Below are 27,025 nucleotides of genomic sequence, written 5' to 3' on the forward strand. Positions count from 1 at the left end.
AGCATGGTGCAAACTAACAAGGATGATTCTCTGATAATCAGCCCTTAGGATCCTCACCGAGCACCCACACAGATTAGAAAATGATTAAGATATACCCACATAATCATCCTGGAATTTCTGTAAACATGATTTTTAACAAAAGAATAGGTACTCTGGGAAGAGGGCAAGGGAGAATGCATACTTTAGGCTTTATTTATACAAGGAACAAGAGAAACATAATCCATCAAATTATTTTTAGCATTAATAGAACTCCATGTAATAATGAAACAGGATTAGACCTTCCTTACCATGTAAAAGTAGGACAAGCAGCAACATATAGTCCAAAAAACAGAGCCCGTTTTCACAGATTTGACCTAGAAGGAACCATACAAAAATTACATTGAACATTAAAACTATAGAATTACACAGGCCATCTACAGGTAATGAATGGGTCGCATTTTTACAGATGTTCCTAAGCTGGAAAATATACAAAAATCAATATAGAAGTCAAACCTCCCCTATTATTGTAATGAATGCATGAATGCATGAAAGCATGCAAGGATGAAAAAAAAGATCAGTTAATAAAAGTGGAAGAAACTAGTTCTGCTGTTTGTAGGAACAAGCTTAAGTAAGTTAGACTTCTGAATTTAATATCATGGCAGTTCATATGTAGAGGTTCTCATATGCAGTGCATTATTAACATATGGACAGCTTGTATAAGACACTTTTCATCACTAGAAGCCAACAGTATTAAACTGAAAACACTTGAGAGAGTAATAAAAGTACAGCACAGAAACAGGTTCCTTCGGCCCATCTAGTCCACGCCAAACGTTTCAACTGCCTATTCCTATTGACCTGTACTAGGACAATAGCCCTCCTTACCCATCCATTCCATGTACCTATACAAACTTCTCTTAAATGCTGAAATCGAGCTTGCATGCACCACTCGTGCTGGCAGCTCATTTCACACTCTCACAACTCTCTGAGTGGAGAGTTTCCCCTCACATTTCAAAGGGGAATACCTCTGGTTCACAATTGCTTACAAATCTCCAAGAGTTCAAGACAGTCATCCAAAATCAAATTATTATAATTTATGTATGTGACTGAAAAATTGTAAATGTTCTGTAAAACAAAGAGCACAATTAAAAAATGCATAATACGACTACCCTGTTGCAACTTACCCTGGCTATTATATGTGAAATATAGCAATTCTATTTGGTGCACAGTACTAAGTGATAATGGCAAGGAGTTTTAGGGCAAATTTATATCTTTGGAGATGTTGTTGGGACAAACTCGTCAATGGCATCTTCCCTTCTTAAAGTTATTTCCATAAGTCAAAATTGATAGATGCTTAAAAAATACAGAAATTATTGGGTTGAAAAGCTTAAGTTCCCAGTTTCCTGATGTCTTGCATAATAAGGTTTAGCTGCTGTGGTGATAGAGGGTGCACTGGTTATCATCCCATTTTCCATAGATTCTAGGATTATTCCAGCAGATTGGAAAGCAGTAATCACAGTTCTTAACAGAAGAGAAAGCAGAGAACAACAAATCTGATAGCTTAGCCATTTTAATTGGGAAATGATAAAATAGATTATAAAGTAAGTAGTAACAGAGCACTTAGAAAAGAATAATAGAACTGAACAGAGCCAGGAATGGATTTATAATAGGGAAATCGCATTTGACAGAACAGATAAGGTCAAACTAATTAACATGGTTTATCTGAACATTCAGAAGGCCCCTTACAAAGGTACAGCAGAGGAAATAAAATCAAAATGCACAGCATCAAAGTAATATCAGGGCATGGAAAGACAACTGTTTCAAGGGACAGAAAAGAGACTGTAGCAATAAAGGACAACGACCAATGATGTGCCAAAGCAGCTCCCCAATCAACATTATCAAATAAAATCAGACTGTTCACAAGACAACATTGAGTAGCAGTATGAGTTGTGATCAGGATGAAGAAAAAAAATAATCAGGGGATATAGATAAATTTAGCAAATGAATAAATGATGATGTCGTCGACTCAGGCCTGAGAGGCCAGCGTCGGGCATTTTCATGCCTTACAATGTGGGGAACGAAAGACTGTGTGGCGCGCCACTCCTCACACAGACATTTCGCAGTATTTTTCTTTATTTTATGAGGTTGGGTTGTGAGCTCAACACTCAACCCAGCATGGATGGAAAGCGTACTCAGGAATGGCCCGACTGGATTCGAACCCAGGAACTTCCATTCCGGAGTCCGGCGCTGATGTCACTGCGCCACCAGCCGAACCTACTGAATGAATGAAGACATGTAGATCAAGTTTGGAAAAAACATGAGGTCATATGCTTTGCTATGAAACAGATTTGCTGAGAATGCTCTTTAAATGATAAAAATTTGAAACGTGTTGGTGTTCAAGGAAACATGGTGGAAACCACAAATTCAACATGCACTTACAGCAAACCACAAGGAAGGCAAATATTATGTTGGCTTCTGAGCAGGAGGAATTAAATTGAAGCATATTTTTTTCAATTAAGTTCACTCTCAAGCTTTTAAAACTCCAGGATCATGAAAGCAACAAACTACTAGATTGTCATAAAAACTGATTTCATTTACAAATATCCTGCAAGAACGGAATTCTGCTTTTCTTACCCTCTTTATATGTGTTTTCTGACCAACAAGTGTGGACAAATCAACTGGTCAATGAAGTGGCTGAGAAATGTTAGTCTCGAACATTGACGAAGGGTCTCGGCCCGAAACGTCAACAGCGCTTCTCCCTATAGATGCTGCCTGGCCTGCTGTGTTCCACCAGCATTTTGTGTGTGTTGTTGTTTGAATTTCCAGCATCTGCAGATTTCCTCGTGTTTGCTCTCTAAACAAACAATGGAGTCAGGAATGGGTCTTGCAGGAGCCATGCTAGCAAAGTGTACGGGCATTGATGGATGTGACTTGAAGATGGAAAAACAAATAAGATGCAAACACGAGGAAGTCTGCAGATGCTGGAAATCCAAAGCAACACACACAAAATGCTGGAGGAACTCAGCAGGTCAAGCAACATCTATGAAAATGAATAAATGATCGACGTTTTGGGCTGACACCCTTCGTCTGTATGAAAGCCAGATGTGGTCCAACCAAATGGCAGGAAGGACTTGAAGGAATGGCCTTTTGCTTCTGCCTTACTTGTGTGTGATAAGTCATGCATATTGTGGGAGTGGTGGGTCCTGTTCCTTGAAAGTATTTTACGAGCAACTTATATGGTCTTTCTCTAAAAGTACATAACCGAGTTTGATACAGTCAGTTTCAAAAGATTTAATGGTGGGATCTTAAGGCTTCTACTCCAGTGCCATCGGTACCCCAAGAGTGAATCGGAACTGTGAGATTCAGTGAGATATTGAATAATAGTGAGCAACACAGCTGAGAACAATCTTGTCATCATCCAGCATGTACTGGAGTTTTTACCGGAGCAGTCAGTGAGCAGGAATCAGAAGCATGAAACAAGTACAACCATTCCTGCATCCATGGTCAGTGATAACAAGGATGGATGTAGCTGCTGTTACGAAAATGACCAGATTGAGCCTGGAATCGCCTTGCCCTACAGAGCACTAGTTGTTACATTGCAACTATAATGTAGAAGAGCTTCCTAAGGCATTGCATAGAAGTGATTAGATATAAGATGCCATTAGCGCAGGTAACCAAATGCTGGATTAATAAAGTAGCTTGAATGGCTCTTCATAAAGGAAGATGGGAAAGCAGTAAGGTTTAAGGAGTGAATTCTAGATCATGGGACCTATCAGGTAAAGTTCACAGTGAAGAAAGAGATTTAATAGAGGCTTGATTTGGAATCAAGCATTATTTAGATAAGCATTTGAATCACCTAGATATAGAAGGCTATAGGCCAAGTATATATAGAATTAATAGATGGGAATCTACTGGTCAGCATGTAAGTGCTGAGCAGAATGGTCTACTCCCTTCTTCATGATTCCATGAAACAATATTTTACAGCAATTATATAGGGCATCTGGAATATTATGCAGAGAGCTCATCTCCTTCCCAAGGAAGAAAATTTTGCAAACAGGCAATGTAGGGGACTTCCGGTAAGATGGCGATTGCTTAGCTGCTCCGAACTTTTGTTCCGTTATTGTCGCTATCTTTGCACTAAATGTCTCCATTTTTTAAACCTTAGTTAGGAACTTTTTCGGTTTCTTTTACTTGCCTGTGAACACATCTACCTTACAATGTCTAGCAAGAGTTCTAAATCCGGGAGAAAGGAAGTTCCGGCTCTCTCGGCTGAGACCCGTGCTGCGCTTGAACAGCTCCGAGATGAAATTTTAAAGGAATTTAGAACCGCTTTCAAACAGCTGGAAGCCAAACTGGATCGGATCAATGATAGAGTGGACAAACATGCTGAACACTTATCTCGCATCGATTCGACCTCTGAAGATTTAGAAAGTCGTGTTCGATACTTGGAGACTCTCTATTCCAGCTTAGAGGAAAAATGTAACAAACTCCTTTCCAAAATGGTGGATCTCGAAAATCGCAGCAGACGTTGTAACCTCCGAATTCTTGGGTTGCCAGAGGCCACCGAACAGGGATCAACCGTGAAGTTCTTCGCCGAGTTTCTCTGTGAGATATTCGGGAAAGATTTGCTTCCGAACCCGCTTGAGCTCAAAAGGGCACACAGGGTCTACGTTCCCCCCGGAATTCTGGGCTCCCGCCCGTGACCGGTAATTTTGTGCTTTCATCAATACCAGGTAAAACACCGTCTGATTATGCAGGCACGTTGCAGAGGTTCTTTTACTTTCCAGGATACAATCATTCGCTTTGTGGAAGATTTTTCACCCCAGACCTTAAAGATGTGCGCTGAGTTTAAAGGCGTAATGAAAGTGCTTTTTGATCGTGGTTTTAAACCCTCCCTTCGCACTCCTGCCGATTTACGAATCAAGCTTAATACTGGAAAATATAAGTGGTTTAAGTCAGTGAAGGAGACTGAAGCATTTGTGGCAAGTCTTCCGGCTATCCAGTCATCTTCGGAACTCGATCAGACCTCCTAAAATGGTGGATAAGTACTTCTCGTAGTAAAATTACTTTTTCTGGACTCAGACTTTACTTGAATCACTCAGACATTATCCATTGAAACTCTAAGGGCTGTTGACAATCTCTCCCTGGATTTGGTGTGTCTTTTTAAAATAGACATTCTGTGCTTAATGTTTCCCTATGGACGTTTAAATAGTACTTGTGTAATCTATTTTATTCTTGTATAACTTTATCTATAGAGTTCTACAACTGACTCTAACTTGTTTTGGAGGTTTGAAGTCTTTAGTGAAGGCCTCCCTGTTTGTTGGTTCACAGTTTAATTGCTGATTTATTTTTTCTTTTTTTTAAAAATTATTTATTTTTTTTCTTCACTTTTTTTTAGTCTCTGATTTTTTTTTCTCCTCTCTGTAAATGGTTGATAAATACTCTTCTTGAATTTATAATTTTCCCCTCCCTCCCCCTTTTTTTCCCCCTTTCTCTTACTTTATTCTTCTATAATTTTTCGCAGGTAGGTTAGTTTTGGTTTTCTTCCGATTTTCTCTGTATTAAGTCTTATATTTCTGCAGAAGATGTTCCAATTTGTAGTTATGTTTTCTAGTGCATAAACTAGTTACTATTTGCTATAGTATTTATACGGAACTGCTGTTAATGACACAGATCTGGAAGTTGTATTTGGGTTAATTTTTTTGGAAGAGCTAGCTGCTTGTTTTGGTAGCCGTCTAGTTTTGGGTTGTGTAAATGGGGTGGGTTTTCCAGTTCCAACATCACTCACTGTATTTATTGTTTTTCTTTACTGCTCAGGACATGTTTATGTTTTGATTTTACGAATCTATGTTTACATTTCTGCTCCCAGACTGCTATTGTATTGCTTGACTTTTTATATGCCTGCTGCCTTTTATGCATTAGTAATTGATAATGGCTAGTGCACTTAAATTCGTGAGCTGGAATGTAAAGGGATTGAATCACCCTGTTAAAAGGAGGAAGGTATTCTCACATATTAAACAACTCAAAGCTGACATTGCTTTCCTTCAAGAAACTCATATTCGTTGTTTTGATAACTCCCAGCTTCTGTCAAAGTGGGCGGGTCAGCATTTTCATTCATCCTTTGCCGCTAAAGCTAGGGGAGTCTCCATTCTTATTAACTCAAATATTCCTTTTGAACTCCATAATAAAATATCTGATACAAATGGCCGTTTTATTATTGTTTCTAGTAAACTATATAACACTGAAGTTGCACTAGCAAACCTGTATGCCCCCAACTTTGATGATGTTAACTTTTTTGAACTTTTTTTTCCCTCACTACCAGACTTAAACTCATACTCTCTTATACTGGGTGGTGACTTCAACTGTTGGTTAGATCCTAATCTGGATCGATCGTCCTCTGTTACCAGATCACCTACTAAATCTGCCTTAGCTATCCAATCGTTTCTCTCTAATTTTGGTATCTCTGATGTATGGCGTTTCCTTCATCCTACTGAGAGAGATTATTCTTTTTTCTCACCTGTTCACCATACCTTCACTAGAATTGACTATTTCTTACTCGATAACCAACTTATTCCATTTGCCCACTCTTGTGACTATCAGAGTATACTGATATCTGACCATGCCCCAATTACTCTCTCTCTGAACTTTCCTGGTCTCCCTCAGAGGAATAAACACTGGCAGTTTGATTCAACTTTATTATCGGATGATGATTTTTAAAAATTTATTAAGGATCAGATAACCTTTTATTTTAACACTAATACATCACCTGAAGTGCCATCTCAGATTGTCTGGGATGCCATGAAAGCATATCTGAGGGGTCAAATAATCTCTTACACAGCAAATCTCAACAGAAGATCCTGTGCAGATCGATTAGACCTCATTAACCAGATTAAAGAATTGGATCAACTATATGCTCAAACTAAGAACCCTGAACTATACAAGAAGCGCGTTGAACTCCAAACTAAATTTAATCTTCTGTCTACTCAACCTGTCAAACGCCAACCTTGAAAGCAAGAGTCACTTTTACATTCATGGGGATAAGTCTGGTAAATTTCTAGCCAATCAGCTGAGGCGTTCCAAAGCCAAACAACATATTACAAAGATCCGGAAGGAGAACGGAGACCTTACATCGGATCATTTAGAAATTAATGACGCATTTAAAATTTTTTATTCTCGGCTTTATTCCTCTGAATCTTTGAATGACAATATTTCTATTGATCAATTTTTAAAGAATCTGAATATTCCTTCACTTTCATCTGATTTTAAAGCCAAACTTAACGCGCCTATATCATCAGAAGAAATATCTTTTGCAATTTCTGCACTGTCCTCAGGGAAATCTCCTGGACCTGATGGGTTCCCTGTAGAATTTTATAAATCATTCTCCTCACTTCTTTCTCCTCAGTTACTTTCAGTATTATCTGACTCGTTTAATTACGGCAAATTGCCACCCTCTTTCAATGAGGCATCTATTATTCTTCTATTAAAAAAGGGCAAAGACCCAACAGAGTGCTCCTCGTATAGGCCGATTTCTTTGCTCAATGTTGATGTAAAGATCTTAGCTAAAGTTTTGGCTCATAGATTAGAAACCGTTATTCCCTCCATTATCTCTGATGACCAATCAGGCTTTATTAAAAACCGTCTCCCTTTTTTTAACATTCGGCGTTTATTCAATATTTTATACTCACCTCCAACTGGGATTCCTGAATGTGTTATTTCCCTCGATGCGGAGAAAGCATTTGATCGTATAGAGTGGAACTACCTTTTTGCAGTTTTAGAAAAATTTGACTTCGGTCAGTTTTATCTCTTGGATCAAATTGCTGTATTTGTGTCCTACTGCCTCTGTTTTAACTAATTTTCAGAAATCCCAGGTATTTAATCTCAAACGTGGCACCCGTCAGGGACGCCCCTCAAGTCCCTTTCTCTTTGATTTGGATATAAAACCTTTGGCGATAGCATTTCGAAATTGTCCTGAATTGACCGGGATTTGGAGAGGGGGTGTTGAGCATAAAGTTTCTCTTTATGCTGATGACTTATTACTCTTTCTCTCAAATCCGTCTACATCCTTACCTCTAATGTTTTCACTTCTTGACCAGTTTAGCCAGATCTCTGGCTATAAACTTAATTTACATAAGAGTGAACTTTTCCCAATTAATAAAGAAGCACAAGAACTAACATTTCGTGATCTCCCTTTTAAAGTAGTCCATAACCAATTTACTTATCTTGGAATTACAGTCACAAGGAAGTTTAAAGATCTCTTTCGTGAAAACTTTGCCAATCTTTCATATACTATAAAACAGAGTCTGGTACAATGGTCACCTCTATCTATGTCTTTGGTAGGTCGTATTAATGTTGTTAAAATGTATGTTCTCCCCAAATTTTTATACTTATTTCAATCTATCCCAATTTTTATTCCTAAATCTTTTTTTGATTCCTTAGACTTTATTATTTTGTCATATCTGTGGAAGAACAAGCGCTCTAGAATTAATAAAAATCCATCTCCAAAAATCTAAAAAAGAGGGTGGCATGGCTTTAACTAACTTTCGTTTATATTATTGGGCAGCTAATATACGCTGTGCTACCTTTTGGTCTTTCTTCCACGGCCAACCCGAGTGCCCTAATTGGGTGGCAATGGAGTTGAGCTCCACTAAAGAATTATCTATTTCTGCACTTCTTGGCTCTGCACTCCCTAGTAGTCTGTCCAGATCAATAGCTAATCCTCTTGTTAGACACACTTTGCGTATATGGGCTCAGTTTAGGAAATGCTATGGTTTCCATGGTTTTTCCATTTCCAGCCCTGTCGCACATAATCACCTTTTTTTACCTACTACGTATGATTCAGCATTCCATGTTTGGTATAGGAAGGGCATTAGACATTTTGAAGATCTTTTCATTGATAATCGCTTCGCTTCTTTTCAGCAGCTCTCTGTTAAGTTCAATCTGCCCAATGCTCATTTTTTTTAGATATCTCCAAATTAGACACTTTATTGCTCCTTTAATTCCTAACTTTCCTGAAATACCTGCGAAAAATGCTATGGACATTTCTTTCCATTAATCCACTAGGTAAAGGTTTAATATCAATTATTCGAGATAAATTAGCAGCCTTACAACGGGCCCCTGTGGATAAAATTAAAATGGCCTGGGAGCAGGATTTAAATACCTCCTTATCCGATGAGAGCTGGGACTCAATTCTCAAATCGGTTAACTCAACCTCTCTTTGTGCTCGCCATTGCCTTTTACAGTTTAAGATTGTTCATAGAGCCCATATGTCTAAATCTAAACTATCTCGATTCTACCCTAATATTAGTCCGCTCTGTGATAAATGCAAGAGGGGCGTGGCCTCTCTCATCCATATGTACTGGTTCTGTCCTAGCTTGGAGAAATTTTGGAAAGATGTCTTCACTACGTTATCGTGTATTCTGAATCAGCATCTAGAACCAAACCCCTTAATTGCTTTGTTTGGTTTCTGGGGCGAGACAGATTTACGTCTGAGTCCGATCAAATGCCGAATATTATCCTTTGCCTCTCTCCTGGCTAGACGCTTGATCCTCCTTAGATGGAGAGACGTTGCCCTGCCCACTCATGCTCAATGGCTTAACAACATTATGGCCTGCTTGGACCTCGAAAAAATTCATTATTCAGTTCTTAATTCGGATCTAAAGTTCCATAAGGTCTGGGGACCTTTTATCGAGTACTTTCATAACCTTCCTCTTGACTAGGGTTTTTTTTTCCTTTTCGGTCCCTTGCTTTCAGCTCCCTTTTTTTTTCTGGAAGTAGGCATTATTATCCTCTGTTGCTAAGTGTATTCACAGTCTGGGAGTTTGATTGTCCTGATTTATACTCTCTATATTGTGTTGTGGTTGGTCTGGAGTTGTTTTTTTTTGTGTTGTGGGGCTTGGGGAGGATACTAAGTTTACTTGTCTTCAATTTAGGTGCTTTTTTGTCAAATTCTCTTCCTTTGTAGCATATTGTTATTGTATGCTTAATTTTGCACTGTATTAATGTTCCTCATTGGGATTTGGGGTTTTTAATTTGTAAAATGTATAGAAAAACTAATAAAAAAATATTAAAAAAAACAAAAACAAACAAACAGGCAATGTAGTATGGGGTTATCGGGTTGATTCCCGAGAAGGAAAAGGGTAAACAGTCGATGTTTCGAGCAGAGACCACCAGTCCCAATGAAGGGTCTCAGCCCAAAATGTCAATTGTACTCTTTTTCCACAGATGCTGCCTGGCCTGCTGAGTTCCTCTAATAATAAGTGATTAAACAGACTGGCCTTATCTTACTCAAGTTCAGATGAATTCAAGACAATCTCAGTGAAAACTCTTGTTCCTGGCTGGAGCAAGCAGTCAAGTAGTTCAACATGTTGGACTGAAAATAGGCTTCAAAGCCCAGAGAGCAGTGAAAGCTTGGAACTACATACCCAAGAGAGCTGGGGAGACTCAATTACTGTAGCTACAAGAGACTGATAGACTTATAGGTAAAGGAAATCAAGAAATAAGAGGTTAGCATAGGATAGCAGCACTGAGTTTTCAGACACGATTTCACTGAGAAGTGGAGCAGGTACAAGAGGCAAATATTTCATATGATGGAAACTGTGCCCCCAAGTTTTAGAATGCTATCATTTCTGTTGGCTATTATCATGCAATATATTTTCTTAACTATCTAATGAGTTAAAGAAATATACAAAAACACCCTAAATGTAACATCCACTTGAAAAACTTCTTTATTGAAAGCCAACAACAACTGATTTTACTAAAGATGAAGTTACTATCCAAGTACTGCATTTAGTTCGTCAATCACAAGCCTTTTGTTTTATATCTGAAAAAAAATTCCTATGGTGGGGCAAGTAATCAAGTTCAGATCAAATTCTTCTCCAATATTGGTATTTGTAAGAATTCAGTGTTTTGTCCAAAATGTGACATTCAATGTGCCACAATTAATTGACATAGCAAACAAATAGTTATTTTCATCAAAATCACAAGACATTATTTTCCATCTAATTAACCAGCCAGTAAAAAAAAATAAACAACACCAACAGCTGCTACCACCTGAAGTGATTGATTCTCCCTTTGACTACTTCTCTAAGTTACGGAACTTTAAAGTAAAATTAAGATGAGAAGGCATATGTAGTTACTCAGAGAATTTTTATTTTATGTGTTTATTTAGAGATACAATGTAGAACAGGCACTTCTGGCCCGACAAGCCACACTGCCCAGCAACCCCCCTCTTTAACAGTAACCTAATCACAGGACAATTTACAATGACCAATTAACCTACTAAACGATATGTCTTTGGAATGTGGGAGGAAACTGGAGCACCCAGAGGAAACCGGAGCACCCAGAGGAAACCCATGTACTTGGGGGGGGGGGGGGGGGAAGGAAAGAAGGAGCATACAAGTTCCTTACAAACGATATCGGGATTGAAATCCGAATTATGTTGCTCCAAGCTTTATTAGCACCATGCTAACTGCTTTGCTATTGTGGAGGAAAGAAAAACAATTCCAAATTCATAATAAACCAAATCTTTCTGTGTCGCCCATGCTGTTCTAGTTTTGTTGCAACAGTGCTTAATGGAATTACTTATCTTTACACTAGGGTATGAGTGCTCAATTCTTGTGCCATACTAAACTTGGCAGTGTAATCGGCCAATTCGTGCATCTGATGGGGATTTATAGTTGTGTGGAAGAAAGAACATTTGTTTATTGTGTTTGCTGTGATATTTCTAAATATTTTAAAGTGTCATGAATATTTTCAGGTGATATTTGAACTATTAATTAAAATTTTATTTTTATCAAAGATATAGAGACAAGGATTTCTGAATCAAGGCTGAGGATATTGCTTTGTCCTGCCAAATGTTTTTTCAATAATTCATGGGCTGGGCTTTCTCTGGCTTTCTGAAGGGACCTGATGCATCATAGAAGACACAGACCCCATGTAGGATCTCACAAAGCCAGCCTTTAATGTGCCAGGGTATTACCATTCAGGGTTATGTCTAATTTTACATTTCAGCGAGGAGTGTGGATGGCAGGCCTTAATCAGCAAAATAAGGATTTTAGTTGTGGCAAATATAGACAACACTAACCCAACTATTGCTACTATGAAAAAGTGGGATGCTATTTGAAAAGTTAGGATGCTTTGAATTGCCACCAAGCATCTAAATGATGGCAAAAACTTTATGCTATTAGGAATAACATTATTTTTACATCAATCAAAGCATACAACTACCGTAGATTCCGGACTACAGAGCGCACCTGATTAAAAGCCGCAGGCTCTAATTTTAGAAATAAAATCAATTTTTTAATTGTAAAGGCCGCACCGCTACTTTTAAATATACATACGTATCGGTAACACAAATTACGTTGCATATACTTTTTTACTGAACAGCACGAACAACATTCCAATATCTCCTAGCGACTGGTAAAAATATATATACTGCAGCCTACCAGGAAAAGTTATTGATCGACTTTAACTTAAAAGCAGCGTTTTCGCTCGGGTCTAATCGGGTCTGACGCGCTTGCGCAATGCGATCGGGTCTAATCGGGTCTGACGCGCTTGCGCAATGCGATCGGGTCTAATCGGGTCTGACGCGCTCGGGTCTTGCTTTTCTTCGAGTATTTTCCATGTTGATGAGGGTGAGTACAAATGACTGATTTACAATAATTTAATTGTGAAAGTGCGCTTGATTTATCGTACAATTTCATTGGACCTCTGTGAACTACTCATCAATTTTATTGGTCTACTGTTACGAGGCAAAATGTTTACGAGGCGGCATGGAAAAAAACCATGTATTAGCCGCTCTGGATTATAGGCCGCAGAGTTCAAAGCTGTTCAAAATGTGGGAAAAAAGTAGCGGCTTATAATCCGGAATCTACGGTAGATGCTGAATACTGAAAAGGAGTGTATTTGAATGTGCATAAAACTACACATACTCAGTGGCTACTTTATTGGATAACAACTGCTCATTAATACAAATATCTAATCAAGTCAATCACGTGGAACCCAATGTATTAAAGCACACAGACATGGTCAAGAGGTTCAGTTATTGTTTAAACCAAGTATGAGAATGGGGAAAAAATATGATCTAAGTGACATTGACCTTTCATTGATTGTTGGTGGCAGATGGGGTGGTATGAGTATCTCAGAAACTGCTGCTCTCCTGGAATTTTCACACATAATAGTCTCTAAAGTTTACAGGGAATGGTGTGACAAACAAATGTCTAGTGAGTGGCAGTTCTGTGGGTGAAAACACTTTGTTAATGACAGAGGTCAGAGGAGAATGGCCAGACTGGGTCAAGCTGATAGGAAGGCGATAGTAACTCAAATAACAATGTGCAGAACAGCATCTCTGTACGCACAATATGTCAAACCTTGAAGAGGATGGGTTACAGTAGAAGATCACACCGGGTTCCACTCCTGTACCTTAGAGTGGCCACTGAGTGCATAATTCTTTCTCTACCTCTTGATGAGCCTTAGCATAACTTAGTCATCTGCACTGTACTGACAATGATATGTTTGATCTAGAAATTAAAGAAATTGCAACCATTCAGATCTTTTCTAGATCTCAAGCTACAAAGGAAAGAAGGGAAGTCATTGTTCAGGTCCTGAGAGAGATTTCTGGTGAAGTCCCCTTATTCAAGATGGGTAGCAGGGCCAAGCCAGGTTGTTACAAGCTTGTGAGTCTAATGTTAGGAATTTATTGCTAAAGATTGGGAAAGAGGATCTACAGATAGAAAGGCAAGAATTAATTAAATAGTCAGCATAGCTTTGTAAAGGGGAGCTCCTGTCTGATTAATTCAACTGAATGTTTCCAAAAGTAACAAAATATTTTGACAAGGACAGTAGAGTTGACATGGACATCCAGGAAGGTTTTTGAGGAGGTATCACATGGGGCACCTGGTCAGAAGATTAGAGCCCATTTAATTAAAGACAAACTGGCAAATTGGATCCAAAACTGGGTTGGGTGATGGCAGAGTTACTTTGTGATTTAGAGTTATTTTGTCTGATGATCCATAGAGATCAGTGTTGTGACCCTTACTGTTCATTATAAACATTAGCTATCTGGATATAAACAAAAGAGGGATGATTAGTAAAAGAAACTAGTTAAGATAGAATTCTGATGATCAGTATGGTAGATTAAGACTTATTTTTGTGCTGTGTGATTCTATTTCTCCAAACCTAAGTGTACTGCAGCCAAATTGGTCATTTGTACAAGGTGAAGCAAATTATGAAAATGACAAAGGGATATACATGAGATAAACTGAATACAAATTTTCTGAACAGAATATAATGTGAAGAAATGTTTCAATATTAGAAAATAGTATTATTTATTTGGAGGGAGATTAAATACCATCAAAACCGAGATCTTTGCAAATTACAGTGGTTTCCAGTTAATTGGGACACATTGGGACCAGCACACTTTGGTCCAATTAAGCAACTGCACCAATTCGGAGAAGTTTCATGGAAATAGAAAAAATGGTACAAAAAAGACTAACTACTGTTTAATTGAGTAACAAATTATGCATTTAAATAAAATTAAGACTAAATTACAACACTACCAAAATTTCTACACTGCCATTAAAAGGTAGTGGCTCTTAGTAGTTATTGACGGAAGAATTAATCCAGTGTATGCTGCCATGTTCTCTTGAATGATAGTAAATGAACATGAGCATAGACATTTAGTGCAGATAATGGACTGCCCTCAAGCATGCTTTTGATGACTGCACCCTCCAAACCTGCATTTTCATTGTAACATGCAAAATGACTGCTGATAACTTCAAATTCTTTGTAGCTCGTAACTTGTTGAAGTAGCGTAATCATTTCATTTTCACTTCCAGCCATCTCCAAGCCTGAATGTTTGAAACCGCACTGAACAAAACTTTGCTGAATTGTCCTATGGCTTATTACTCGCCAAATATTAGTGACAAAAATCACCACTTTTTGAACAAACAAATGCAACTGACACTATTTAAAAACTGTTCAATCTAAGTACAGTGCAGTGTCTAACAACCACATAACGTGCATGTAACTGACACTAGTCAGAAACTGTTTGGCAATAGTCTCCAGTCCCAATTAAGCAAAATAGTGTTCCAAATAAGCAAATAATATAATTTTTGCCCTTATCATGCAAATATAACAAGTAATAGAAACATAGAAAACCTACAGCACAATACAGATCCTTCAGCCCACAAAGTTGTGCCGAATATGTCCCTATCTTAGAGGGCTTACCTATAGCCCTCTATTTTTCTAAGCGCCATGTACCTATCCAAAAGTCTCTTAAAAGACCTGATCATATCCGCCTCCACCACTATTGTTTGCAGTCCATTCCACGTACTCACCACTCTAGAGTAAAAAAACTTACCCCTGACATGTCCTCTGTACCTACACCCCAGCACCTTAAACCTGTGTCCTCTTGTGGCAACCATTTCAGCCCTGGGAAAAAGCCTCTGACTATCCACACGATCAATGCCTCTCATCATCTTATATACATCTATCAGGTCAGCTCTCATCCTCCATAGTTCCAAGGAGTAAAGGCCAAGTTCACTCAACCTATTCTCATAAGGCATGCTCCCCAATCCAGGCAACATCCTTGTAAATCTCCTTTGCACCCTTTCTATGGCTCCCACATCCTTCCTGTAGTGAGGTGACCAGAACTGAGCACAGTACTCCAAGTGGGGTCTGACCAGGGTCCTATATAGCTGTCTTGACGAAAAGCCTAGGCCCGAAGTGTCAACAGTGCTTCTTCCTATAGATGCTGCCTGGCCTGCTGTGTTCCACCAGAATTTTGTGTGTGTTGTTTGAATTTCCAGCATCTGCAGATTTCCTCCTGTTTGCTCCTATATAGCTACAACATTACCTCTCGGCTCCTAAATTCAATTCCACGACTGATGAAGGCCAATACACCGTATGTCTTCTTAACCACAGAGTCAACCTGCTCAGCTGTTTTGAGCGTCCTATGGACTCGGACCCCAAGATCCCTCTGATTCTCCACACTGCCAAGAGTCTTGCTATTAATACTATATTCTGCCATCGTATTTGATATACCAAAATGAACCACTTCACACTTACCTGGGTTGAACTCCATCTGTCACTTCTCAGCCCAGTTTTGTATCCCATCAATGTCCCTCTGTAACCCTCTGACAGCCCTCCACACTATCCACAACACCTCCAACCATTGTGTCATCAGCAAACTTACTAACCCATCCCTCCACTTCCTCATCCAGGTCATTTATAAAAAAATCACGAAGAGTAAGGGTCCCAGAACAGATCCCTGAGGCACTCCACTGGTGACTGACCTCCATGCAGAATATGACCTGTCTACAACCACTCTTTGCTTTCTGTGGGCAAGCCAGTTCTGGATCCACAAAGCAATGTCCCCTTGGATCCCATGCCTCCTTACTTTCTCAATAAGCCTTGCATGGAGTACCTTATCAAACGCCTTGCTGAAATCCGTATACACTACATCTACTGCTCTTCCTTCATCAATGTGTTTGGTCATATCCTCAAAAAATTCAATCAGGATCGTAAAGCACGACCTGCCCTTGACAAAGCTATCTTGACTATTCCTAATCATATTATACCTCTCCAAATGTTCACAAATCCTGCCTCTCAGGATCTTCTCCATCAAATTATCAACCACTGAAGTAAGACTCACTGGTCTATAATTTCCTGGGCTATCTCTACTCCTTTTCTTGAATAAAGGAACAACATCTGCAACCCTCCAGTCCTCTGGAACCTCTCCCATCCCCATTGATGATGCAAAGATCATCACCAAAGGATCAGCAATCTCCTCCCTCGCCTCCCACAGTACCCTGGGGTACATCTCATCCAGTCCCGGCGACTTATCCAACTTAATGCTTTCCAAAAGCTCCAGTACATCCTCTTTCTTAATATGCTCAAGCAATAGTGCTCAACCTTTTCAGTCTGCTGCAAGTCATCACTATAATCACTAAGATCCTTTTCCATAGTGAATACTGAAGTAAAGTATTCATTAAGTACCTCTGCTAGTTCCTCCAGTTCTATACATACTTTCCCACTAGTGGTCACACTTGATAGGTCCTATTCTTTCACGTCTTATCCTCTTGCTCTGTATATACCTGTAGAATGTCTTGGGGTTTTCCTTAATCCTGCCCGCCAAGGCCTTCTCATGGCCCCTTTCTGGCTCTCCTAATTTCCTCCTTAAGCTCCTTCCTAGTAGCCTTTTAATCTTCTAGATCTCTAACATTACCTAGCTCTCTGAACCTTTTATAAGCTTTTCTTTTCTCCTTGACTAGATTTATTACAGCTTTTATACACCACAGTTCCTGTACTCTACCATAACTTCCCTATCTCATTGGAACGTACCTATGCAGATCTCCACACAAATATCCCCTGAACATTTGCCACGTTTCTTCCATAATTTTCCCTGAGAACTTCTGTTTCCAATTTAAGCCTCCAATTTCCTGCCTGATACCCTTATAATTCCCCTTACTCCAATTAAATGCTTTTCTAACTTGTCTGTTCCTATCTCTCTCCAATGCTATTGTAAAAGAAATAGAATTATGATCATCTCCAAAATGTTCTCCCACTGAGAGATCTGACACCTGACCAGGTTCATTTCCCCAATACCAGATCTAGTACAGCCTCTCCTCTTGTAGGCTTATCTATATATTGTATCAAGAAACCTTCCTTAACACACCTAACAAACTCCACCCCATCTAAATCCCTTGCTCTAGGGAGATGCCAATCGATATTTGGGAAGTTAAAATCTCCCATCACAACAACTCCTATGTTACACCTTTCCAGGATCTGTCTCCCTATCTGCTCCTCGATATCCCCGTTACTATTGTGCGGCTTATAAAAAACACTCAGTAAAGTTATTGACCCCTTCCTGTTCCTAACCTCCACCCACAGAGACTCCGTAGACAATCCCTCCATGGCATCCACCCTTTCTGCAGCCGAGACTCTATCTCTGATCAACAGTGCCACGTTCCCAACTCTTTTGCCTCCCTCCCTGCCCTTTCTGAAACATCTAAACTCCGGCACTTGATGTAACCATTCCTGTCCCTGAGCCATCCAAGTCTCTGTAATGGCCACCACATCATATCTCCAAGTACTGATCCATGCTCTAAGCTGATCGACTTTGTTCGCAACACTCCTTGCGTTAAAATAGACACATCTCAAACCTTCAGTCTGAGCGCGTCCCTTCTCTATCACCTGCCTATCCTCCTTCTTGCACTGTCTACAAGCTTTCTCTATTTGTGAGCTAACCTCCTCTTCCGCAGTCTCTTCAGTTCGGTTCCCACCCCCTAACAATTCTAGTTTAAACTCTCCCCAGTAGCCTTAGCAAACCTCCCTGCCAGGATATTGGTCCCCCTGGGATTCAAGTGCAACCTGTCCTTTTTGTACAGGTCACACCTGCCCCAAAAGAGCTCCCAAATGATCCAGAAATCTGAATCCCTGCACCTGCTCCAACCCCTCAGCCATGCATTTATCTTCCACCTCATTCTATTCCTATTCTCACTGTCACGTGGCACAGGCAGTAATCCCGAGATTACTTCCTTTGTGGTCCTGCTTCCCAACTTCCTTCCTAACTCCCTGTACTCTTTTTTTCAGGATCTCTTCCCTCTTCCTACTTATGTCATTGGTACCAATATGTACCACAACCTCTGGCTGTTCTCCCTCCCACTTCAGGATATCTTGGACGCGATCTGAAACATCCCGGACCCTGGTACCTGGGAGGCAAGCTATCATCCTAGTTTCTTTCCTGCATCCCCAGAATCGCCTGTCTGACCCCCTAACTACAGAGTCCCCTATCACTACTGCCTTCCTCTTCCTTTCCCTGCCCTTCTGAGCCACAGGGCCAGACTCTGTGCCAGAGGCACGGCCACTGTTGCTTCCCTCAGGTAGACTGTCCCCCCCAACAGTACTCAAACAGGAGTACTTACTATCAAGGGGTACAGCCACAGGGGTACTCTCTAGTACCTGACTCTTCCCCTTCCCCCTCCTGACCGTGACCCACTTGTCTGTCTCCCACAGCCCTGGCATGACCAGGTGCCTATAACTCCTTTCTATCACCTCTTCACTCTCCCTGACCAGGCAAAGGTCATCGAGCTGCATCTCCAGTTCCCTAACTCGGTCCCTTAGCAGCTGCAGCTCGACACACCTGGTGCAGATATGGCCTTCTGGGAGGCTGGGAGACTGCAGGACACCCCACATCTGACACCGAGGACAGAAAACTGGCCTCACACACATACTTCCTCCTTTCCGCAAATAACACTGGTAAACCTACCTCGCCTCGTCCCGTTACTGCCTAAGCCCGTTGAGCCAAAGCCCTATCACTCTGCTGCCTCACACTTCGCTGCCCACTCCAAATGCTGCCTGCTGGATATGGCAATCTTCTCTTTAAAACTTTTCACGCTCTACTGGCTGATCAGGATAATCAGGAAGGCCTGACTGTTGACCTGTATTGCAAGGGGTCTGCAGTACCTAAGAGCGTAAGCCTTCTTATGACTGTACAGACATATGTGAGACAACACCAAAGGTACCTCATACACTTTCCATCTTTACTCAAGGAGAGGTATACTAGCATTATAGGTACTATGTTAATTCCAAAAATAAATAAGTTGTTATACTGTATGAATGTTATGCAGATTGGGCCTATACATAAAGAAGATGAAAAATAAGAGATTATTTTGTTGAAATATATAAACTATATATCAGCTTTGGGGGGGGAGGGGGGTTAATGACATTGATCCTGAGATAATGTTTCCTAGTGGAGCAATCTAGATTTGAATTGGATGGCGTATTTTCAGAAATGGGGTATCCATTTGGGCTGAATATGTCAAGAAGCTTCTTTCATTATGGTTATGAAGCTTTAGAGTATTGCAGCCTACTAAACTGTACAGGCTGAATTACTGAATTATTATTCAAAGTGATAATTTGGTCTGTAGAGACAAAAGTGGAGCTGACACTAAAATCAAACCAACCATAATCTTAATGAATGTCCTGGCAGGGTGAAGGAAGCATTTCTATTCCAATCAGGTCACTGGTCACTTCTCTCATCACTGCAGGATCAGAACAGGTGCAAGTATGTCATGTGATTTCATTAAAACTGTGCCTACGCTACTTCAAGTGTTTTGAAACATTGAGATTATTAAAGATGCATTGAAAATGGAATTCTTCCTCATGATAGAAGTGTATTTTGCATGTTTTTCCCTCATGTAATGAATACAAATGAGAATGCAATATAAGATTTTTAGCTACATTACATGCTTTCCTTTATTATTTCCAAAATATTATTTTTCCCCAGTTATCCTGCCAGAATGAAGCACCAGAAATGTGGTTAACTATTGGACTTACTTACTGGTCAAGTTATCAGCTTGATAACTGCCCAAAGTAACAAAGAAAAATAGCTTGAAATGAACAAATGTTAATAGCTCCTTGGATGGTGGGTGGAGATCCCTCTCTATCTAAGGTGCAAGGCACTCCTTTCCTCCACTAGTCTACAGGTCACCTTTGGGCAAGGTGTAGCACCTGTTTAGCCCCCACCCCCTCGCCTCGATGAGGGTAATGTGAAGTCATGGGAGCAAGTGGTGAATGGTCGTATGAGCAGCTGGATGCATGCCACAAGTCCTGCTTATGCAACCACTGAAAGCCAGGCAAACAACCTCTGAAAAGTATTGATAATGGCTGGAGTCACCTGTCTTGTAAAGACACTGCCCAGAAGTTAGCAATGGCAAATCACTTCTGTAGGAAAATTTGTCAAGATCAATCATGGTCATGGAAAGACCATGATCACCCACATTATATGACACAGCACATTACAAATGAACTAATTGTTCCTACTACAGCTAGTTCATGAATAAATATTAGGGAAACATACACCCAGTTCTGCAAAAGAAAATGTATCAAGTATTTAACAAATGAAGTCACAAACATTTAAAATGTTGATTCCAGGCATAAGGTACAGAAACCCTGATCAGAAGCACCAGATTATAAATGAATGTATAATTCCACATTCTACTTTTTAATGAGCATTGTTACCCATCATTTGAGCATGAGTAAGTGCACCTATTGGCAATTCTAACAGATTGCAATTCAAAGAACAATATTTTGTTCCTAGTATTCATTAAAATCCATTTGACTATTTGAAAGTGTATGTACTTATTCCTTCAGTGATTTGAACTTTCAGTGAAGACCCTGCTAGATCTGAGTTACTCAGTTTTAATGAATATTGTATTGTTATTTTGGCTGCATTTTACAGTAACAGCACATTTCTCCTCAATCCAATTCTGCAGCATTTCGCATGTTTGATGAAAAGTTAACAGCTTGAAATGCAAATTCTGTCTCTATTCCCACAAATGCTGCCTGACTTTTCTTAATATCATTTTCTATTTTAATATCAGAGTAAGATCAGTAATAGAATCACAGAATTATTTTTTTTAAAAATGAGGACATTTGTCTCATCAAATGTCCGCTGTTGGGAAACAGTTACCCAACCGTATCCCATCTTCCAGTCCTAGATCTCTAATTCTGCTGAGCATGGTTCTTCAAGTTCAACTTCATCTTGTTTAGATATGATAAGGTTTTTAGCTGAATCACCCTTTTTAGGGAATGCAATTCAGAGTTTTACTATTCTGAGTGCTATTTTTGTTCATCTACCCTCTAATGCAATTATTTTAAGTATATTCACCCTACTTTAAAAACCTTTGCTAAGGGAAATACGTCTGTCTTAAACCATTTATAATGTTGAACACTTTCAAACAAGACTATCTTTTAATTCCTGTTTCAAAGAAAGTACGGTTACCTCACAGCTACATTTTTCTAGTCTTAACCACAAATTCATAAGTCTCCACATTCTCTCCTCTACAATTATTCCTTTATCAGGATGGGGGAAAACATCTGAATTGTTAAAGATAAACACATTTTCAGAATTCCTACTTTATACTGCAGTATAGTGCCCATGCTATTCATGTGGAGAAATTAACAAGGCCGTTTATCAGATCGCAAATGAGAATAGCGTAGTGAAATAAAAGCAGTAGACCCTACATTTACATCCTTGAACTGGAGACATAGGAGTTACAGTGGCAACAATGGGAAGAAACTGCCCATTACCTGCACTGTTTTTAATGTTTAGGTGTAGTTGCTGATGCATTTAATTTGCCACATTAATTGCTTTTGTCACTAACATCAATGACATTTTAACCTAATATTGCTGAGAAAGAGAAAAATTAATAATATTTTTGTCAATTTCATTAGCTATTGTGCACTTTGCTTCCTTGCATTATTCTGAATTAACAGAGCCCTGATTTCAGGTCTTCAAAACACTAAAAGTTATTCGAACTTTAATCCTTAGAGCCGCAATAAGAAAATTATTGTCTTTTCACCATTGACTATAAACTGTTACCCAACGTTACTCAAGTCCTAGTTTTCATTCTTTATCAGGTGCACAATACAAGGACATGCTGCTCTGTAATTGCGAGCCATTGCTATTACAATCATGGATTAAGTTTTTAAATTATTTTATTTTATTTCTCATTTTACTTTTGGTTAGGTTATGGTGGGTTAAGAAGCTAAGGGCCATCTTGGCATGATTTGTGGTTTAAAAAAAAGATTAGTCAACCTTCCAAAAGTTTGGATGGCAGTGGTTCTATCCTCAACCCTTCACTGCTTCTAGCTTCATATCTTGTGGCATACAAAATTCTCTGAACAGATAAATAAATTCCCTGAGCAGAATCCTTGTCATATTTCCAAGTTAGAAAGAGATATGGGGAAGTTTTAGATATATATATTTTCTGCTCCTATAATTACCTAGAAAAAGGGTTTTCCTAGACCACTTTGATACTAGAAGTCTCATGAAATGCTGATAAAAACTGATTCAACTTCTAGACAGATAACAAAGTTGCATGATGTGAAAGCAGTAAGGAAAATTACCCATTTAGTAATGGGTTAAACAGTTAGTCTTTAAACAGAATTTAAAAGCTGTCAGTTGGAGGATCTAGATTTTTTTCACACCAGTTTACACAATGAATTAAATTCTTTTATTCAGTATTATTGTGTTTGCCAATCATGGGTATTTTTGTTCACTTAAAAGGTTATCTTAAGTCACAAAAGCCCCTTAGGTAAATCTATTGACATCATGAATCTATCTAGAACCTGATGCACAATAATTCATCATCCCATCTAACCCAAGATATTCTATCAAGCTATACAATATTCCATTCTGTAGTGGGTCTCATTCCGACACGTCCTTCCACTTTCCTGGAACTTTCCTTTAAGCTTACCCATACATACGAAATGTACTAATACATATCAACACTCAGTAGTGTAACATTTTTGGAGAATTATTATTAGTCTCCTATGGTTTTTGACAATGTTTTATTGTTTACTATAACCTTCCACTTTTATATTCCATGTCCTGACTAACAATGGCATGTATCCTGCATGCCTTTCCCCCCAATGTTATCTAAAGCTGCTAACAGGAATTGAGTCTGGACACCAAGTTTCTTTGTTCCTCAAAATTCCTAAAGCCCTTCCATTCATGTACTCTCCCTATATTAGACTTTCCAAAGTGCATTGCAGGGTTTGTAAGCGCAGCAAACATTCCAAAAAGAAAAGAAGAGGTGGTAGGGTTTCTTCATTTGATCCCACCCTCCCCGTATTCTTTTAACTGACTTGCTCGCAGAAGACAGAGTGTAGTGGTTAAAGGCTGGAGGCCCGTGATTAGTGATGTCCACAGGGATCTGTTCCTGATGTCCTGAATAAAAATTGGTGGGCTAGTAAGTTTGCAGATGATACCAAGATTGGTGATGTTGTGGATAGTGTAGAAGATTTATAAAGAATACAACGGGATATAGATTAGTTGCAGATGTGGGCAGAGAAATAGCAAATGCAATTAAACCTGGCTAAACTTGAGGAGTTGTGCCTTGGTAGGTCAAATGCAAAAAGACAGTACACTGTTAGGCGCAAGGCTCTTAACAGTGTTAATGAGCAGAGTGATCTTGCGATCCAGGTTCGTAGGTCCCTGAAAGTAGCTATGCAGATTGGTAGGGTGGTTAACAAGGCATATGGCATGCTTGCCTTTATTGTTCGAGGCACTGAGTTCCACAATCAGGAAATTATGCTGCAGCTTTATAAAACTCTAGGCAGGTCACATCTGGAGTATTGCATACAGTTCTGGTTGCCCCGTTATAGGATGGACGTCGAAGCTTTGGAGAGGGTGCAGAATAGGTTTACCAGGATGCAGCCTGGATTAGATGCATGTGCTATAACGAGAGGTTGAACAAACCTGGGTGGTTGTTGCTCTGGATCAGTGGAGGCTGAAGGAGATCTGATAGAAGTTTATAAGATTATGAGAGCTATAGATAGTAGACAGTCAGTATCTTTTTCCCAGGATTGAAATGTCCTATGCCAGAGAGCATGTATTTAAGGTGACAGAGGCTAAGTTCAAAGGAGATGTGAGGGGGAAAGCTTTTAAAAAAAATACAGAGTAGTGGGTGCCCGGAATTAAGAGACGCTTAGACAGGGAAATGAATGTGGGGGAAATAGAAGGATATGGATCTTGTGTAGGCAGAAAGGATTAGTTTAGTTGGCAATTTGATTACTAATTTAATTGATTTGGCACACGAATAGTTACTATTCTGTACTGTTCTAAGTTCTATGTTCCTCCTTAAACTGACGGGGGGGGGGGGGGGGTGCAGTTTGTATTGTTAAGTTATAGTGAGCCACCTACTTGAATTGCTGCAATCCTTCTGGTAAAGGTGCTTCCAATCCAATAGTATTATGAACATTCTAATACCCAAGACCGAATGACAACACATTTTCAAGTCAGGTTGATATACTGTACGTACAGTGGATTCAGGTTAATATGGCTATCAGTTAATTGGGACAGCTGCTTATCTGGGATACTATACTGCTTAATTGGGACAGTAGACTGTTGTTGAACAGTTTCTAACAAGTGTCAATCATGTGCACTTCTGGCAGAATAGAAGCGAAGTAATTGATGAAGCAGCTGAAGACGGATGAGCCTAGGACACTGTCTTAAGGAAGTGATGCAGTGATGTGTTGAGGCTAAGATGATTGAACTCTTAGAACTACAACTATTTTCCTTGGTGCAAGGTACGACTTTAAACATTGGAATGTTTTCTCCCAACGCTCACCAACTTTAGTTTTACCAGGGCCTTTTGATGCCACGCTTGGTTAACTGCAGCCCTGGTATCAGGGGCTGACACTCTATTCAGGTCTTTGATCTACATCAGGATCAAGACTGTGACGAGGTTTGAAACAAAGAGATCCTGGAACACTGCAAATGGGGCAGAAAACTGCAATGAATGCCAACATCCAATACTCTGCAGATAATTGAAAGTAAATTTATCGGATGGTACTTGATCAGATTGGCTTTGTCTTGCTTCCTGCGGACAGGGCATACATAGGACAGATATGACAATTGATTCATTGCCTGTGAAATCATCATGCAGTTTTAGTTGCCCAGCACACACACATGGTGTTGTTGTGAAGCTTCACCAGGTTGCTACAAAACTTTGTGGGTCCAGGATTAATGTTGAGGATTCCAAGATAAACCATTCTTGGAACCATAGCATTAGAGCCAGGACTGTGATGGAGAAACTGGCACATTTTACACAATGCATTATTCTCTCACTATGACCCCATAAATCTGTTGTTCCACAAGCCTATCGGTCAGTCTTTCCAACTTCAATACCAGTTCCTGGATATTTGTGAGGATATTTCATGGTTGACTGGACAGGGAGCAACACTGCCATTTCCAAAGCAGGTACTTGTGTTGACGCTTGGTGATCAAAGTTTTATTCTTCACTTAACACAGCAGATGGGCTCCGTCATTTTATAGTGCAGATCTGCACGTTGGTTTTGTACCGTAGGTCATTTTGGAGTGCAGTTATGAGACCTGAGCTATTTAGAATTTAGATTTGGAAAGGGATTAAATGCGGCAGAAACTGGCTCAAACTTGTACTAAATGAATACAGGTCTGTAGTTACACATTGGCCAGACTGAATAAGGATGGCAGATTTCATTCCTGAAAGACTTTGCTGACCTAGATAGAATTTCATGAAAAGTCAATAGTTTCAAAGTTATTATTACAATAAGTTCTACTTATTAAATTCCAACGGGCTTGCTTCTCTGGATTGTTAATCCAGCTTGTTCCATTAAAGGTACTGGAAAATAACAACTGTGTCACCTAATGCTCCTTCAAAGTTCTTTAAATCTTGAATTTTAGGGTTCAGCATCTTAATACCTCATATAGTAAGCATTTACTCTGTGCTACATTTAATCCTTTTCCAAATCCAAGTTCCAGTTAAAACAATCACATCTAGAATGGGGGGGGGGGGGGGGGGGTGAAGACTATCAAAGCTTACAGTGGGATCTGGATGGACCAGTTGGAAAAATGGACTGCATAATGGCAAATGGAATTTAATGAAGACAAGTGTGAGGTGTTGCACTCTGGGAGGACCAACCATGGTAAGTGTATTAAGAATCCTAAAATGTCGGCCAGAGTGCTCAAGGAAGAATAGCTGGGGTCAAATGTGAGCTGTGTGAGGGAAGGATGACCTGGGTGCTAGGTGACCAAGGTATTGTCTCTGCAGACCTGGACAAAGGATCAACCCAGGTAGGGGTGGAGAGAAGTGGCCAGTGAATAAAAGAATGACATACCAATGGTGAGGTCTCGTGGATTTGGGCTCACCATAGGTTAGGCTGTGACTGACGCTGTGGACTGATTGGAATGGGGCGTTGCAGTTAAAAGGGCTCAGGATAAGTACCACTTGTTCTAACTTAGCAATAAAGTGTGTTGTGTGCAAGGGTTATTTCACTGGATCCTGTTCGTGATGCCACAAAACAGTCCTTCACAGTGAGCAGAATGTCACTGAGGAGTGTGGTAGAACAGAGGGATCTGGGAATACAGATCCATAATTCTTTGAAAGTGGTGTGACAGGTATCAGAATCCACCGGCATATGTCGTGAAATTTGTTGTCTTCACAGCACAAATAGAGAAAAACAATGCAAAAATAGTGCAAAAAATAGAAATAAAAAAGTAGTG

General features: G+C 39.6%; 1 protein-coding gene across 1 annotated transcript in view; it reads right to left on the reverse strand.

Annotated features, from left to right (window-relative positions):
- stt3b (STT3 oligosaccharyltransferase complex catalytic subunit B) overlaps positions 1–27,025 on the reverse strand; it is a 106,137-nt gene that overhangs the window by 31,137 nt on the left and 47,975 nt on the right. Inside the window, exon 4 of the mRNA XM_073024053.1 lies at positions 288–353. Coding sequence (XP_072880154.1) covers positions 288–353 — 66 coding nt within the window. The remainder of the gene's footprint in view (positions 1–287; positions 354–27,025) is intronic.

This window comes from Hemitrygon akajei, chromosome 20 (genome assembly GCF_048418815.1).
Source record: "Hemitrygon akajei chromosome 20, sHemAka1.3, whole genome shotgun sequence".
Classification (NCBI taxonomy): Eukaryota; Metazoa; Chordata; class Chondrichthyes; order Myliobatiformes; family Dasyatidae; genus Hemitrygon; species Hemitrygon akajei.